The 18,660-nt window shown below is 51.1% G+C and overlaps 1 protein-coding gene across 1 annotated transcript in view; it reads left to right on the forward strand.

Annotated features, from left to right (window-relative positions):
- Positions 1–17,860, forward strand: part of ABLIM2 (actin binding LIM protein family member 2) — a 148,411-nt gene extending 130,551 nt beyond the window's left edge. Inside the window, exon 23 of the mRNA XM_064286332.1 lies at positions 17,501–17,860. Within this exon, the coding sequence (XP_064142402.1) occupies positions 17,501–17,614 (114 nt within the window). The 3' untranslated portion in view covers positions 17,615–17,860. The remainder of the gene's footprint in view (positions 1–17,500) is intronic.
- Positions 17,861–18,660: the final 800 nt, after the last annotated feature.

Here is an 18,660-nt window from a genome sequence, read left to right on the forward strand (position 1 = left end):
TCTTTCAATGAATATTTCTCCCACGTGGCGGGGGGGTGGGGGAGAGGGTAGGGAGCTCCTGAAGGACAGGAGCCACGCTGCCTTGTTCATGCCCCAGGGCTGGGAGCACAGTAGGTGCTGTGAGTGTGTGAGGCTCAGTGTTGTCAGGCCAGCTGCCAGACCAGCCCACCTAGGCAGTGGCAGGTTGGGGGCATGGAGCACCCAAGGGGTACTTAACAATGCATGAGGGCTTGGGTGGAGGCTGGGCACAGAACACCTGGCCATCAAAGGGTAGCCCCTCCTGGGGCCTCAGGGAAGCCCTCTAGTCAGCCTTGGACTCTCCTTGGCAGAGCAGGGAGTGGGGAGAGTGTAGAAGGGCATTCCAGGACAAGGGGCACCAAGAGTATAAGGGGCACTGCAGGACGTGTCCCTGGACACGAAGGGAGCTCTGACTGGTCACACCCAACAGGCCCCATCTGGAGCTTTGAGTCATGGTCCCAAAGTGAGGACATTGATCTCACTTCATTACCACCCCAGAGCTGCTGTGACAAAGCACCACAGTTGGGTGACTTAAAGCAACAGAAGTGCACTCTCGCACAGTTCTGGAGGCCAGAAGCCCAAATACAAAACATGCGGGCCCTGCTACCCTCAGGGACTCTACGGAGAGATCCTTCCTTGTCTCTTCTCTCTCCCAGCTTCTGGAGGCTCCCAGGAATCTGTGGCATTCCTTAGCTTGTGGCCACATCACTCCCATCTCTGCCTCCATCGTCACGTGGTGTTGTCCCTGTGTGTTTGTGTGTCTCTGGGTCTCTTCTTACAAAGACACACTTCGGATCAGATTAGGCCCACCCTATTATCATCTGGGGGCCCTGGTGGCATAGTGGTTAAGAGCTTGGCTGCTAACCAAAAGATCAGCAGTTCAAATCCACCAGCTGCTCCTTGGAAACTCTATGGGGCAGTTCTACTCTGTCCTATAGGGTCGCTATGAGTCAGAACCAACTCAATGACAGCCAACTAATAACAACAATAACTTTCCCATTTGACCTCATTTTAATTAGTTACTTCTGTAAAGGCCATGTTTCCACATAAGGTCGCACGAACGGGTTCTTTGTGGACACGAATTTTGGGGGAGCACTATTCAGTCTACTACATCCCTTAAGAGGGTTGCTGTGCAGATGAAAGACCATATCAAGTAGTCACAGCACAGGGGTAGTGGTGATAAGGAGATGAGGGTTGAGGACACCAAATTGTTGTCGTTGGATGCCGTCAAGTCAATTCTGACTCATAGTGACCCCATGTGACAGAATAGAACCACTCCATAGCGTTTTCTAGGCTGTATTCTTTACAGGAGCAGATCTGCAAGTCCTTCTCCCACAGAGCCTCTGGGTTGGTTCAAATCACCAACCTTTCAGTGAGGAGCCAAGCACTTAACCACTGCACCACCAGGGCTCCTCCTATGGCATTGGGGGATGGGAAAGCATATCCATCCTGACCCTTTGTTTTTTTTTGTTGTTGAGCATCCTGACCCTTTTTATTGCAAATGTTAGGAACCTGACCCAAAACGACTTAAGCAGAAAGGGAATTTACTAGCTCACATGACTAAAGAGCACCTTCAGGTATGGCTTGATCAAGGCATCTGTGGGACTAGTTTCTTTGTCTGTGTCCCTTGCCTGTGTGGCCTCTGTGTTGGCCCTGTTAGAGACAGTTTTGATCTCACCTCTCCCAGCTCACTGTGTGCAGGGAAGATACCTGTCTTGCCCCAGTAGAAGCTTCATCACCAGCTCTGCATGAGTGATATGACCGTCCCTAAGCCAACCAGCTGACCCAGGGAACGCAATGCCCCAGCCAGACAGGCTCGGCCACAAGTCCACCTGGGAGCTAAGGGGGCAGCCGCCACCCCCTGAGCTGAATGGACTACTGAGGGGAGGCTCCAAGAGGAAAACCTGGCACCTGGAGATGGGAGGATGCTGGGAACCCTACAGGCGGCAAGTGTCCACCTGTGGGAGGTGGCCAACAAGGTGGGGAGGAGAGGGGAGCACTGCTAGGTGGGCCCTGGACACAGTGATGGGTCAACGCAGTCCAACCTGGTTAGTGCAGTCACCTGGTCAGTGGTTGGTCAGTGCAGACTAACCTGGTCAGTGCAATCAATGTTCAGTGCAGTTACAAGGTCATCAGTCAGCTGTTAGTGGTTGGCCAGTGTAGTCCAACCTGCTGACGTGTGCAAGATACAGGATTTGGCAGGGGTAGGGGGTTGCACCACCAAGCAAGGGACCACAGAGCTGAGTAAGACAAGGGCCCTTTGCTCGGGAGGCTGGCAGCTTACCAGGATGTTGGACTTGACTTTGCCTTAGTCTCCTGGTGTCACTGTGACAGAAACCACAAGTGGGTACAGTAGTCTTACAAGAATGGAAATTCATTTTCTCACGAGTCAGTTGGCTACAGTCCCAAACTTAGGGCACCAGCTCTAGGGGAAGGCTCTCTGTCGGCTTTGGGGCAAGATCTTGGTCTCTTTGAGCTTCTGTTCCTCGGTCCTTGGAGATCTTCACGTGGCACCTGTCTTCCTCGGATCCTTGGAGATCTTCACGTGAGCCTGTCTTCCTCGGTCCTTGGAAATCTTCACGTGGCACCTGTCTTCCTTGAATCCTTGGAGATCTTCACGTGGACCTGTCTTCCTCATCCTTGGAGATCTTCACGTGCACCTGTCTTCCTCATCCTTGGAGATCTTTGTGTGGACCTGTCTTCCTCATCCTTGGAGATCTTCACGTGGACCTGTCTTCCTCATCCTTGGAGATCTTCATGTGGACCTGTCTTCCTCATCCTTGGAGATCTTTGTGTGGACCTGTCTTCCTCGTCCTTGGAGATCTTTGTGTGGACCTGTCTTCCTCATCCTTGGAGATCTTCACGTGGACCCGTCTTCCTCATCCTTGGAGATCTTCACGTGGACCTGTCTTCCTCATCCTTGGAGATCTTCACGTGCACCTGTCTTCCTCATCCTTGGAGATCTTTGTGTGGACCTGTCTTCCTCGGTCCTTGGAGATATTCACGTGGACCTGTCTTCCCCCATCTGTGCTTCTTGCTTCTCTGCCTGATCTGCTCCTTTTATGTCTCAAAAGTATTTGGTTTAAGACACACCCTATGCTGATATGGCCTCACCAGTTTAACAAAGAAACCCCTGTTCTCCAACGGGATCACACCCACAAGTACAGGGGCTAGGATTCCAGCACATATTTTGGGGAGATGTGACTCAATCCATAACAGCCTTGTAGAAAGGAAAGGCCACTGAGAAGTTCTGAACTGTCTGAATGTATGTGGGCATCGGTGGGAAGGGTGGCCACCCAGCAGGGCTGCTGGGAGCTGGCGTGGGAGCCAAGGAGGATGGAGCTGCTCTGTGTTGCCCAGTGCTGGACCCTCTAGCCCTGGCATACATTCCGGGCCCATGGAGGAGCCCTGAGAGTGTGGTTGAAAGCATGCACAGTGGGGGCCCACACTGAGCCATGTTGTGTTGAGACTAGATCTCAGGCTCCATGTGAGAGCACTCGGTGCTGGAGACTGTTCTCAGGCTGAGAGCAGGTCACCCGCCCTGGCACTCTCTGCATCCACAACCTCAATTCACATGGGGCACAGTCCTTGTGATTGGTATGCTCCAGTCCAAACACGAAGCTGTGAACTGGCTGCTTCCGGTGGGTGGGAGGCGTTGAGTTTGCTGTGTGTCTTTGTTCGTGAGAGGGGCTTACCCGGGGCATTAGAGGTGCTGGGAGCTTGTTGCTGTCACCACAGAAGTGAGCTCAGGGGCCTGCCCAGACTCGCTGCTCCTCTGGGAGGCTGACCTCCTCTAATTCACAAGAGGAAGGAGAACCAAGATCAACAGCCCAAGGCTGATTCCTATGAGGCAGAGGTCAGACGTGTCTCCTCTCTTCGCCATCCTTACTAATTCTGACACCAACCGTCCCTCCCGTGGCACTCTCTATCTCTCTGCTGCACTCAATAATTCATTGCAATAGCCACAGAGAGCTCACAGACAATACTTGCAATTATGGGGTTTATTAGGAAAGTAGCACAATTTAGGCTCAGGAGTGCTTAGGATACAGTTCTTCCATCAGGAGAGCCTCTTCCCAGCTGTGCTCGCAGGCACGCCTCTCCCTGCCCTCAGTCTCTGCCCGCAGGCACTCAGCTTTCTCTGTCCGCTGTCTCCTGCCGTTAGGTCTCTGCTGCCTTCAGTGTTACATATTCTCTCTCTCTCTCTGTTTCTCTCTCTCCTGGTTCCAGGAACTTCTCAGCAGGGGGATCCTAGGTGGTCGTGGCAGGATTCTCTCTTTCCCACCTCTGGGGTGGCTCATTTCAAGCCCAGCAGGATGGCAAAACTAACCAATCCTTTTGGCGGGCCACAATTACCCTAACACACAACCTCAACCAATCACTTCGGGGAGTTGCAAGATCATGGCTAAAAAAAGCCACACAAAAGTGATCCGTCACACTGCAGGCCACCCCCTGGCTTTTCTAGCCATGGTTCTTTCATACTTGGAGGATATCTTCCCTCTCCCAATCATTTTACCAGTCCAAAACCGTCATTAGCAATTAGTCTGTCAATAGGGCAAAGAGTCCACAGGGTGAGGTTACACAGGTACCAGCCATTCAGGTCTGCTGCAGGTGTCCATCTAATCTGGTCAGGTTCTCCAAGCTGCCTCGTTTTTAGCCTTTCTGCCCTCTAATAAAATTAACTGAGAGAAGATTATTCCCTTGTTCTGATCCTCCTGAGTTATCAGCAGAGCAAAACCTTTAAGGGGCTTTAGGTACGGCCGCTGTGCTCAAGTCCAGCAGTGCCTCCCCCTTAGTCCACACTCTCGCACTCAGATTCTACGATTACAGGTTTTACGATCACAGTTAACCTGTTCACAATCAACACTCAGGGCTGATTCCTATAATCCTATCCGCATTTCCCCCTCCCACCCCCCTTCCCCAGACCCATCAGGAAAACAGGAATCTATTTAGTGAAGATCCTCCCTTGTCCCCTTGTTTAATGTAAGCACACTCGTGAAATCGTGTAAGCCAGCCACTTCACGCCTTTACCTGCCCCTTGTTTTAGGTAGTCAATGTTTAAATTGCCCATCCCTATCCAACCAGTGTACCAAAAAGAATTGGTCAACATTCAGCCATTTCAGGAGGTGGCATATGATCAGGAACCAATGGTACTGAAGGAAGAAGTCCAAGCTGCTCTGAAGGCATTGGCGAAAAACAAGACTCTGGGAATTGAGGGAATATCATTTGAGATGTTTCAACAAATGGATGCAAATGCTGGAGGTGCTCACTTGTCTGTGCCAAGAAATATGGAAGACAGCTACCTGGCCAACTCACTGGAAGAGATCCAGATTTATGCCTATTCCCAGGAAAGGTAATCCGAATGTGGAAATTATTGAATAATATCGTATATAAGTAAAATTTTGCTGAAGATCATTCAAAAGTGTTTGCAGAACTACCAGAAATTCAGGCAGGTTTCAGAAGAGGACGTGGAACCAGGGGTATCATTGCTCATGTCAGATGGATCCTGGCTGAAAGCAGAGAATACCAGAGGGATGTTTACCTGTGTTTTATTGACTATGCAAAGGCATTTGACTGTGTGGATCATAACAAAATATGGATAACACTGAGAAGGATGGGAATTCCAGGACACTTACTTGTGCTCATGAGGAACCTTTACATAGATCAAGAGGCAGTTGTTCAGACAGAACAAGGGGATACTGATTGGTTCAAAGCCAGGAAAGGTGTGCGTCAGGGTTTTATTCTCTCACCATACCTGTTCAGTCTGTATGGACTGGGTAAAGTCCAATAACCCTGCAGCTTACCTTAGTAATAAATATTTTGAAGAATTTAATTTAAATGAGAGTCCCTGGGTAATGTAAACGGTTAATGCACTCGGCTGCTAACCACCCAGAGGTGCCTCAGTAAAAAGGCCAGGTGACCTACTTCAGAGAAATCAGCCATTGAAAGCCCGACAGCGCACAGCTCTACTCTGACACTTGTGAGGTTGTCACGGGTCAGAATCGACTTGATGGCAACTGGTTACATGCAGTGTGGGCCCTATTTATCCAGCGATGAATTCTGTCACCCTGGGTATATGTGCACAGGGAGATTTCTGGGAGCACGCTCCCACAGAATCAGCAGGCGGGACCGTTCCATGGGATTTGTACGTGCTCCTTTAAATTTTTCTGGATGTTTATAACAGCTATGAGTTGTTTTTATGTCAAAAAATAAAGCTGAAATAGAAACACCAGGATCCCTTCCCTCCTGCTGGGCATGGCCCCTTCTGAGTCCCTTCTGGCTCATGTCCCGGCTCCAAGCTTGCAGGTGGGGCCCCAGTTGCTAAAAAGTGGGGGTGTGCTCCGTTGTGGTGAACATTCCAGTGTGCCTGCTGGCCCCGCTGAGCTCAAGGAGGAAGAATGAGTAGAGAGACGCACCCTCGGGCGTGTTCTTGGAGATTCCATGATGAATCCGTGACCAGGTCCTCCAGGGGCGACGTGTGCGTTCACTGCTGTTGCTGCTAGCTGCCCTCGAGTTGATTCCGACTCCTTGTGTAGAACCACCCCATAGGGCTTTCAAGGTTGTGAGCTTTCAGGAGCAGATGACCAGGCCTGTCTTTTGAGGCTCCTCTGGGTAGTTTGAACCTCCAACCATTTGGTTAGCAGCTGAGCGCTTAACTCTTTGCATCACCCCAAATCCAGAATTCACTGCTGTCCGGTTGATTCCAACTCACAGCAGCCCTGTAGGACAGGGTACAGCAGTCCCGTAGGACAGGGTAGAGCAGCCCCGTAGGACAGGGTAGAGCAGCCCCGTAGGACAGGGTAGAGCAGCCCCGTAGGACAGGGTAGAGCAGCCCCGTAGCACAGGGTAGAGCAGCCCCGTAGGACAGGGTAGAGCAGTCCCGTAGGACAGGGTAGAGCAGTCCCGTAGGACAGGGTAGAGCAGCCCCGTAGGACAGGGTAGAGCAGCCCCGTAGGACAGGGTAGAGCAGCCCCGTAGGACAGGGTAGAGCAGCCCTGTAGGACAGGGTAGAGCAGTCCCCACAGGGTTTCCGAGGCTGTCATCTTTACGGAAGCGGAATGCCACGTCTTTCTCCCACAGAGTCGCTGGTGAGTTGGAGCCAACGGCCTTTAGGTTAGCAGCCGAGCACTTAACCACTGCACCACCAGGGCTCCTTTGCACCATTCTCATATCATTATATTATATTAGGAGCCCTGGTGGCACAATGGTTTACGGCTCGAGTACTAACCAAAAGATCAGCAGTTCAAATCCACCAGCTGCTCCTTAGAAATCCTATGAAGGCAGTTCTACTCTGTCCTATAGAGTCGATGTGTGTCATAATCAACTCAACGACAATGAATTTATACATATATATAATGTTATGCTATGCTATATTATATTAACCACTTGACATTTTGCACTGTTCACTCTGTCTGTAGCACAGGAAGGGAAGCCAGAAACACTTCCAGCCGCGCTGTCTGACCTCTGCCTCATAGGAATCAGCCTTGGGCTGTTGTTCTTGATTCTCCTTCCCTCTCGTGAAGTTAGAAGAGGCCAGACACTGTCTTCAGGCTGTTTTTACAGTTGGCATCAGAAGTGAGATTCTTTGCAGTGGCTCCAGAGTCATGAAAGCATGGAATTTAGAAAGAGAAAGAAGAAGGGGCCTGGGAAGTGAAACTTTTGACTCCGGGATGGCTGCTTTGGTTATTGTTGCCTGTAATGGCTGCAGGGGGGTAATGGCTGAAGGGACGTAAAGCCACAGCTGTGGGTAGCAAAGCCCCACCTGGAGAGGCCTGGGGCAAAAGCCAGTCCAGATAAGCAGGATGATTTATAGGAGAACACGGTCTACTGGTTCCACCCAGCCCAAGGTGCATGGCCGTATGCCTGTGCGTGGAAAGATAGCTAAAGGATGGAGAAAAGATGCAATTAGAATGTTTTAGAAAAGGGTTATGTGGTTAGGATTATGTGTTGAGTTGAATGTACTATGGATATTGAATGCTTCTCCTACCTGCTGTTGTGAAAAAAAGCAGACCTAAATGTATGGTAGAAATGAATATTGGGAATTAAGGATCACAGAAAGGGTGTGACTCCACCTTCAGCCAATACTCGACTGGATATGCTAAAAGAGGAACTAGGACTTGCCCTAGGGAAACAGGCTGTTTGAATGCAGTAGCTCTGTGTTTAGAGTGAAGTCTAAGGTTGAAAACCTGAGCCCCACTCAGATTTGCATTTGAAAGACCATCCAGAGCCACCCAGACCTGCTGAGAGAGCAGGAGATTTGAAGGGGGGGCAGGGGGTGTGACAGTTTCGTTGTTTGAATTTCAAGCCAAAGACATAGTGCCAGAAGATGAGCCCCTCAGGTTAGAAGTCACTCAAAAGACAACTGGAGAAGAGCTGCCTCCTCAAAGTAGCATAGACCTTGATGGTGTGGGTGGAGTCAAGCTTTTGGGACTTTCATTTGCTGATGTGGCATGACTCAAAATGAGAAGAAACAGCTGCAAACACCCATCAATAATTGGAACCTGGAATGTACGAAGTATGAGTCTAGGAAAATTGGACATAGACAAAAATGAAATGGAACACATAAACATCGATATCGTAGGCACTAGTGAGCTGAAACGGACTGCTGTTGGTCATTTTGAATCAGACAGTCATATGGTCTGCTACACTGGGAATGACAAGTTGAAGAGGAATGGCATTGCATTCAACGTCAAAAAGAACATTTCAAGATCTATCCTGAAGTACAATACTGTCAGTGATAAGATAATATCCATACGCCTATAAGGAAGACCAGTTAGTACAACTATTATTCAAATTCACACACCAACCACTAAGGCCAAAGATGAAGAAACTGAAGATTTTTACCATCTTCTGCAGTCTGAAATTCATCCAGCATGCAATCAGGATGCATTGATAATTAGCCGTGATTGGAATGCGAAAGTTAGAAATAAAGAAGGATCGGTAGTTGGAAAATATGGCCTTGGTAACAGAAACGATGCTGGAGATCACACGATTGAGTTTTGCAAGACCAACAACTTCTTCATTTCAAATAACTTTTTTCACCGACATAAACAGTGACTATACACATGGATTTTGCCAGATGGAACACACAGGAGTCAAATCAACTACATCCGTGGAAAGAGACGATGGAAAAGCTCAGTATCATCAGTCAGAACAAGGCCGGGGCTGACTGCAGATCAGACCATCAGTTACTCATATGCAAGTTCAAGTTGAAACTGAAGAAAATTAGAACAAGTCCACAAGAGCTAAAGTATGACCTTGAGTATATCCCACCTGAATTTAGAGACCATGTGAAGAATAGATTTGACACATTGAACACTAGCGATCGCAGACCAGACAAGTTGTGGAATGACATCAAGGACATCATACATGAAGAAAGCAAGAGGTCACTGAAAAGACAGGAAAGAAAGAAAAAGACCTAAATGGATGTCAGAAGAGACTCTGAAACTTGCTCTTGAAAGCAAAAGGAAAAAATGATGAAATAAACAAGCCGAACAGGAGATTTGAAATGGCAGCTCAAGAAGACAAAGTAAAGTATTATAATGACATGTGCAAAGAGCTGGAGATGGAAAACCAAAAGGGAAGAACACACCCAGCATTGCTCAAGCTGAAAGAGCTGAAGAAAAAATTCAAGCCTCAAGTTGTAATACTGAAGGATTCCATGGGGAAAATATTAAACAACGCAGGAAGCATCAAAAGAAGGTGGAAGGAATACACAGAGTCATTATACCAAAAAGAATTAGTCAATATTCAACCATTTCAAGAGGTGGCACATGATCAGGAACCGATGGTACTGAAGGAAGAAGTCCAAGCTGCTCTGAAGGCATTGGCGAAAAACAAGGCTCCAGGAATTGATGGAATATCAACTGAGATGTTTCAACAAACAGATGCAGCACTGGAGGTGCTCACTCGTCTATGCCAAGAAATATGGAAGACAGCTTCCTGGCCAACTGACTGGAAGAGATCCATATTTATGCCTATTCCCAAGAAAGGTGATCCAAACGGATGTGGAAATTATCAATATCATTAATATCACACTCAAGCAAAATTTTGCTGAAGATCATTCAAAACCGGCTGCAGCAGTATGTCGACAGGGAACTGCCAGAAATTCAGACTGGTTTCAGAAGAGGATGTGGAACCAGGGATATCATTGCTGATGTCAGATGGATCCTGGCTGAAAGCAGAGAATACCAGAAGGAGGTTTACCTGTGTTTTATTGACTGTGTAAAAGCATTTGACTGTGTGGATCATAATCAACTATGGATAACATTGCGAAGAATGGTAATTCCAGAACACTTAATTGTGCTCCTGAGGAACCTTTACATAGATCAAGAGGCAGTCATTTGGACAGAACAAGGGGATACTGATTGGTTTAAAGTCAGGAAAGGTGTGCATCAGGGTTGTATTCTTTCACCACACCTATCCAATCTGTATGCTGAGCAAATAATCCAAAAGGCTGGACTATATGAAGAAGAACGGGACATCAGGACGGGAGAAAGACTCATTAACCTGCGTTACGCAGAAGACCCAACCTTGCTTGCTGAAAGTGAAGAGGACTTGAAGCACTTAGTGATGAAGATCAAAGACCACAGCCTTCAGTATGGATTACACCTCAACATAAAGAAAACAAAAATCCTCACAACTGGACCAGTAAGCAACATTATGATAAACAGAGAAAAGATTGAAGTTGTCAAGGATTTCATTTTACTTGGATCCATAAACAATACCCATAGAGGCAGCAGTCAAGAAATCAAAAGACACGTTGCATTAGGCAAATCTATTGCAAAAGACCTCTTTAAAGTGTTAAAAAGCAAATGTGTGTCCTTGAGGACATAGGTGCTCCTGATCCAAGCCATGGAGTTTTCAGTCACCTTATATGCGTGCGAAAACTGCACAATGAATAAGGAAGACGAAAGAAGGATTGACGCCTTTGAATTGTGGTGTTGGTGAAGAATATTGAATAAACCATGGACTGCCAAAAGGATGAACAAACCTGTCTTGCTAAAAGTACAACCAGAATGCTCCTTAGAAGCAAGGATGGCGAGACTTTGTCTCACATACTTTGTACGTGTTATCAGGAGGGACAAGTCTGTGGAGAAGGACATCCTATTTGGTAAAGCAGGGGGTCGTTGTAAAAGAGGAAGACCCTCAACGAGATAGGCTGACACAGTGGCTGCAACAATTGGCTCAAACATGACAACAATCGTGAGGATGGTGCAGGACCGGGCAGTGTTTTGTTCTGTTGTACACGGGGTCACTATGAGTCGGAACTGACTCGATGGCACCTAACCAACATGAGTCAGAATTGACACGACGGCAACAGGTTTGGTTTTTTGGTTTAAGGAGGCCGGGGTGGCTGGACCTGAGCAGGGTGCAGATGCAGACGGGCCAGGTTTTGCAGGGCTCTGGGCTGTGTTAAAGGGGTTGGGATTTGGCCTGAGAGCAATGCCTTTCAGGTGGATGTAGGTGTGTGATGTGATGTGTGGTGTGAACTGTGTGGAGTCTGGGCTGGCTGTGTGGGTGTAGGGGACTCTTTAGAGGGCAGTGTGGTCATCTAGACAAGAAGTGATGGCCTCTGGGGCTTGCGTGCAGGAGCCAGAAGCAGGTGGACTCAGCAGCGTGTGGGGAGTCAAGTCAGTAGGATTTGACAAAGGACGGTGCCTCCATGGTGGGGGCTGTGCCTCGGTGGTGGGGGCTGTGCCTCGGTGGTGGGGGCTGTGCCTCGGTGGTGGGGGCTGTGCCTCGGTGGTGGGGGGCTGTGCCTCCATGGTGGGGGCTGTGCCTTTGTGGTGGGGGGGCTGTGCCTTCATGGCGGACTGTGCCTCAGTGGTGGTAGGGCTGTGCCTTCATGGGGGGACTGTGACTCTGTGGTGGGGGACCATGCCTTCTGGCTGGGGCAGTGGGCATCATGTGGTCATGGGCAGGGGAGGACATCAGATTCGTGCTGACTGGTACTGTGGCCTAGAAGGCAGGGCCGAGAGAGCCAGGGTGGTCCCCCAGAGCAAGGCCCCTGATCAGCATACAGCAGGTACTCAGTAAGTGCAGGTGACTTAGCGCTGAGGGGGCACAGTGCTTCTCCTTGACCCTGGAAGGGTCGACCTGGGGCAGTGAGGGCAGGTTGGGGTATGATCCACAGGTAGGGCACAGGCCATCAAGGGTTCTCCGGGAGGCCCATCCTAGGCAGGATTTGAAGCCCTTCCTGTGGTCTTATGCTCTCTGTTCTGGGAGTGGGCAGCACCCCAGGACCCCCCACCTTGGGATCTCAGCTACCCTCTGGGACCTGCTCTGTGGGAGGCCCAGTCTGAGGAGGAGGCACCCTTGGCCCCTTTAGAGTGTTGACAGTGAGTTTCTAGTGGCTTCCTGTGCCTGGCTTTCAGCATACACATCTTCACTCTCGGCGAGAGAGCAAGGGGGGCTGATGGCTCGGTGAGCAGGACCCTCATGTCTGGCCAAGGCTGAAGGCACCATCCAGATGAGCCCCTCGAGGCAGCCACTCCCTAACCCCGTGCTCAGGAATTTTCCAGGGGGCTTGGCCACAGGATTGCAGAACGGAAGGAGAGAGAGGTGGCTGAGGTGGGGCTGTCTTGGGGTGGAGTTTCCAGAGCTGCCTCCACCAGGCCCCTGAGGCTGGACACACACCTGCGGCTGTCGAGCAGGAAGAGCCCAGGTGGAAGGTGTCTGGCAAGGGCCCTAGTGAAGAAGGCTGCCTTTGTCTGGACCTGCCCGCCTGTCTGAGGGACCCGAGCCCTGCCCTACCAGCCTCTGCCGCAGCCGCTCACTGTCTGCAGTTGGATGGGGACCAGTGCTGACAAGGCAGGGGTCCAAGCTGCATCCATGTGGCCCAGCGATGGGTCTGTACCAGAACCAGGACCTCCCAGTCAAGCCCAAATGAGCTGAGGGATGGGGAACCCCAAGCAATTCTGTGTGGTGGAGAATAGCCTTTGATACTGGGAGAGCACAGGGGGAAGGGCCAGGTGGGGCAGCCTCAAAGGCCAGGCCTGGGGCTCTGGGGCCCTGATGGGGCTGCAGAGAGTGTGCATGGGCCGCGGGATCAGCAGGAGGGAGGGAGGCTGGGACGTGTTGATTAGGCCTGGGAGTCACCGTACTCCAGGGATGTAACTGATTACCTCGCCAAAGAAGGACTTAGGTTCTCCAATGTCACATTCACAGGTACAGGGGCTAGAACTTAACACACCTTTCTGGGGAGACACAACCCATAACAGCCTGCAGTGAAGCAAACCAGTAACAATCGCTGTCGATTCAGCCCCGACTCATGGCAACCCATATGTGTCAGTAGGACTGTGCCCCACAGGGTTTTCAGGGACTGGTTTTTTGGAAGTACATTGCCAGGCCTTTCTTCTGCAGTGTCTCTGGGTGGACAGGAACTGCCAATCTTTCAATTAGCAGCTGAACACGTTAACCCTTTCACCACCCAAGGACTCCCCAGTGGAGCAAAGCACTTCACATTCCTTCTCTCTCCTAATCCTACAACCTGCTCCCTCGCTCGCTCGGTGAGGTTGGGGCACATTTCCGCAGCTCCCACCAGTTGTCTCAGGCAGGTCACTGGTCCTACAGAGGTCCTGGAGGCCAGCCCTGCCCTGGAGGTGCTCCCAGCCCAGTGAGGGACCCCAACACCACAGACCCTCAGTGTCTGCTGGGGCTGTTCCTAAGGTCTCACAAGAGCTGTTAACTCTTCAGGAAGTTTTCCAACTCATCGTTAAACCCAGCCATTACTAAACATTAAATTATGTACTTACAATTAAATAAATTATATTTCAAACAACAACAACGTTTCAAACAAAGGTAATACTCAGACTTATCCCTTGCTCATTATTTACTGCACTGTGCTGTCATCTGTGGACCTAAGGTTTTGTGTGTCTTTTGTATCTAAACATTAAAAAATTGTAAACACAGTGAGCAATTTTGTATCTGAATGTTTGAAACAATGTATCGTGTGAGCTCCTGCATCTCTTCCTAACTCCACCTTCGGGTTGGCAGCTTGAGGTCGGCTATGTGCAAGTATTTACACCATGTTGTTGTTGATAGGTGCCATCTAGTCAGTTCCGACTCATAGGGACCCTATGTACAACAGAGCAAAACACTGCCAGGTCCTGCGCCATCCTCCCAGTCATTGTTATGTTGATCCCATTGTTGCAGCCACTGTGTCAATCCATCTTGTCCAGGGTCTTCCTGTTTTTCGCGGACCCTCTACCAAGCATGATGTCCTTCTCCAGGGACTGGTCCCTCCTGATAACATGTCCAAAGTATTTGAGACAAAGTTTCACCATCCTTGCTTCTAAGGAGCATTCTGGTTGTACTTCAAGACAGATTTGTTCATTCTCCTGGTAGTTTGTGGTATATTCCACATTCTTCGCCAACACCATGGGAATTAGCAAGCACGACACATCAGGGCATTTTCCCTCAGAGAGGTAGTTGTCAAATATTTTCTAACACACGGCTGATTTTGACACTGGGAGACCCAAGGCAAGCCAAGAAGCTAGGAGGGGCTTCCTAGAGGAGCTGGGACCCAAGCCCAGGTAGAGGGATGAGTGGGACTCACCTGAGCAGCTGGTGGAGTGGCGATCTCAGCAGAGGGACGGTGGGTGAAAGCAGAGAGTCAGTGTGAATATTCCCATTTAACAGACAGAGAAATTGAGGTCCAGTTGCTCAGCACAGCCGGGCGGGGATGGAGCCAGGACTGGAATCCCGATGTGTCCGGCTCCTGGGCCTGGGGCGTTTGCAGCATGCTGCCCTGCCAGGGTGCGTGTGTGGACAGGCAGACAGCCCCTGGCAAACACATGGGACCCCTACCAGGCTGCACAGCCAGCATCCTGGGGGAGGGCGACTGAGGAATGAGGCTGTCGGGAAAGCAGCCGCCGCCCTCCACAAAGGCCATGCCCTGGGCTTCCTTCCTGCGCTCAGGAAGAGCTCTGCTGCTGGCCTTGGCAGGCACCTGGGGTGAGCTTGCCCCACTCCTGGGAGACTTCAGGGGATGGGTGAATGCCAGCCATGTCTGCCTGCTGTGGCCAGCACGTGGGGCAGCGAGAAGAGCCCCCTAGGGGAAGGGACCCTGACTGTCATGTGGCCTGGGGCAAAGGAATTTTTTTTTCTGGTGATAAAAATACACATAACAGGACACAAAACATTCACGAATCCAACAGTTTCTACCTGTGCAATTCAGTGACATTGATTTCATTCTTCTTCTTGTGCTACCTTTCTCCCCATCCTTTTCCAGATTGTCCCACCACCGTGAACGTGAACGTACTGCCCCCAAGCTAAACTCTTCTCCCCCGCCCCTCACCTGGGAACCACTAGTCACCTTGACTTCTATATATTTGCCTATTTCCTATCAGTGAGCTCATACAGCAATTGTCCTTTCGTGACTTACTTGGCTCAGCACGTGATCAAGGTACATCCGTGCTGTGGCGTGCATCGGGACCTCATTTCTCCTTATGGGCTGTGTAGTAGTCTGTTGTGGGTGTGTGTCACGTTGTGGGTGTGTGCCATGTTTTGTGTATCCGTTCTGCTGTTGGACACCCAACTGTGGAACGTGGCCATGGCGAACGGTGCTGAGGTGAACACTGCTGCCCACGTGCGAGGGGGCTGATGTTGGCATCAGCTCCCCTGGGGCACAGAGCAGATGCCTGAAGCCCTTCTCACCAGCGGGCAGTGGAGACTTGGAGGCTGGGGGAGGGGGTGCTGAAGCCCACACCGCTGAAGCCAGGGGAGATGAACAGGCCCCTCTGGGGGGTGTGCACTCACCTGACCAAGCATCCCCTAGCTGACTCAGGCAGCGAGTTCTGTTCTCACTTCATGGTGGCAGGGGGCCAGCACCCCTGGCTAGCATGCCTGGCTGCTATCAGCTGTTCCATGAGGCTTGTGACAAATAAGATGCTGGGCCCCTCCACACAGCCTGCCTTGGTGGGTTTCGGATGGGCCCAGCAGTTCTGGGGTCTGAAAAGCAGCGGGGGTCATTGCGAGTGGCCTCAGGGTAACAAACCACAGCTGGGACCCCATGCGGCCCTCCTTCTGTCCCTCCCCCCTGGCCCTCCCAGCAGCACAAGGGGGCTCCTATGGGTGGGGGAACATGTAGGGCTGCTTGGCTGGAGGGTTGGGATGCAGGCCTGAGTGAGTCCCTGGGGCTGAGCCTGTAGACCCCGTGGGTCCTGGAAAGGAGAGAGCCAGCCCCGGGTGGTTCATGGAGGGCCCATGTCTGAGTCTCCTGGCATTGCTATAACAGAAACACCATGTGGGGGGGGGGGGTCACAGGCCAGGAGGCTAGAAGTCTGAATTCAGGGTGTAGCTCTAAGGGAAGGCTCTCTCTGTCAGCTCTGGGGGAAAATCCTGGTCCCAGCTCCCCTAGCCCTGGTGTTCCTCAGTTCCTCAGCGATGTCCACATGGCATCTGTCTGCCCCGTTTGTGCTTGCTTGTCTCTGTGTCTGTGCTGGCCTTTATATGGCTCAGAAGGGATTGGGTTTAAGACACACCCTGTGCGGATATGACCTCATTAACCTAATGAAAAAAACCCTATTCCCAAATGGGATCACAGCCACAGATGCCAGGCTTAGGATCATAGCCTGTGTTTCGGGGGACACAATTCAGTCTGTAACAGCCTGGGTGTGGCCTCCTTTCCCAGGGGTGGGCAGTGCCTCTCCTGCACTGATTGTGTTCAGGGGCTGGGGACAGGCACTCTTCAGCTGGCTCTCCTCTTCCTCCTCTTCCTGGGTGGTGCCTCCTCTCCTCCTGCTGCTCCCTGACATGACCCCTTTTACGGCTGAGAAGTATTCCACGTGGAAACCCTCGTGGTCTAGTGGTTAAGAGCTATAGGCGCTCCTTAGAAACCCTATGGGGCAGTTCTACTCTGTCCTACAGGGTCGCTATGAGACAGAATTGATTCAGCGGCAGGGGGTTTGGTATTCCATGTGCACGCGGACGACATTCTTTTCATCCGTCATCTGTTGATGGATACTTGGGTTGTTCTCACGTTTCACTACGCGGGTAGTGCTGCCATGGACGTCCGTTGACATGTTTTGTTTGAGCACCTGTCTTCAGTGTGCCTGGGAGTGAGATTATGGGTCCTGTGGTGACCCTGTGTTCAGCTGACTGAGGAGCCACCACACTGTTCCCCACAGCGGCCACATGGGGACCACACTCACACTCTGTGTCCCCAGCCACCAGTGACCCCTGTCCCCAACCAGGGGTCATTCTGTGTTCCCAGCCACAGTCACTGCGTCCTCAACCATGGGTCACTCCATGTCCCCAACCACCAGTCATTCTGTGTCCCCAGCCACTGGTCACAGAGTTTAACAGAGTCTGTTTCCTCCGGGCTTGGTTCCTTGTCTGCACACCAGGAACGATGAGGACGCAGAAGGAATCTGGGCATCCACAGATCCCCTGCACGTGGAGGGATCCGCCCCTGCCCTGGATGCGTGGCTGTGGTGCAGCCAAGCACTAACTGTCCCCTCTGGTTTTTCCTTTGTTTAAGAGACACTTGTCACCGGAGGAGTTTCAGGAAGTATTTGGGATGAGCATGGAGGAGTTTGACCGCCTGGCCCTCTGGAAAAGGAATGACCTCAAGAAGAAGGCCCTGCTGTTCTGACAGCCGCCAACACGCCTCTGCACACGTGTACTGGCGGCAGAGACACGGGACGCCTGTCCAGAGCCACGCTAAAGCCCTCCTATTGCACTTTCCTGGCTTCTTTGTTGATAAGGGCAGGTGGTGGGAGCCTGGAGGGCTGGGCTGGGGGCCACGGGGTAGCCCCGTGTCTGCCGGTGACACTCCTGCCCGTAGCTCAGGACCCAGGCACCTCACTCAACATGGCTCTTCCCACTGTTTGCACCAATAGAGCTGCCTCCACAGCTGTCCCAGGAGATAGACAGGCACCTCTCCGGCCCTGGCACTGCCCAGTCTCAGGGCTAGTGTGACTGGGACTTGGGATTTCAGGACCCAGTCACGTGCAGGTGGGCGCACAGCTTCTGGGTGTCTACTCGCCCCCTCCCCCCCAATTCAGCACTTACCTCCTGCCTATAGCAGGCACAGGAGCTGTGCACGGCCGGGAGAGGGATGCGGGCACCCAGGGTGGCAGAGCCTGGAGCAAGTGTGCGATTTTTGGTCTTGTTTTGGGGATGAAAGTTAGCCAACAGCGCCCTTCCTCCAGAGCCCCACCCATGCACGGCAACTTTCTCACAGAACATCCCCTAGCTGCCTCAATGATATCTTTAAAGTCACATGAAAGTTTTTATTTTATTAAAAAGTATAGCCTAGTTAGACATAAGACGACATATATAAAGAGTTTAATTTTATGGAGTGCCTCCAGCCTTATCCCCACTGCTCGTGTCTGTGTGGCTTCTCGGAGTTTTCCTCGTACATAGGCCTCCTCGTCTGTTGTTCCTGTTCTCGTTTTTCTTTTTTACATGTCACACAGGGAACCTTAGGGAGAGACCCCTCCCAAGTAGTGCTGTTTGTAAATACGCATGGGGTGTAGCCCCCGCTGTGTTCTGAGCAGTTATTTTTCAAGCCTTGGAGAGAAAGCATCCGACTCTGATGGCAAAGCTTGGGGATAAAGGGTTTCCCTGTACCCAGCCTTGATGCTGTGCAGCTTTTGGCGCACTCTCCTTGTGACGTCGCCAGGGTGGTAACACGCG

The sequence above is a fragment of the Loxodonta africana genome, chromosome 5, assembly GCF_030014295.1.
Source record: "Loxodonta africana isolate mLoxAfr1 chromosome 5, mLoxAfr1.hap2, whole genome shotgun sequence".
NCBI lineage: Eukaryota > Metazoa > Chordata > Mammalia > Proboscidea > Elephantidae > Loxodonta > Loxodonta africana.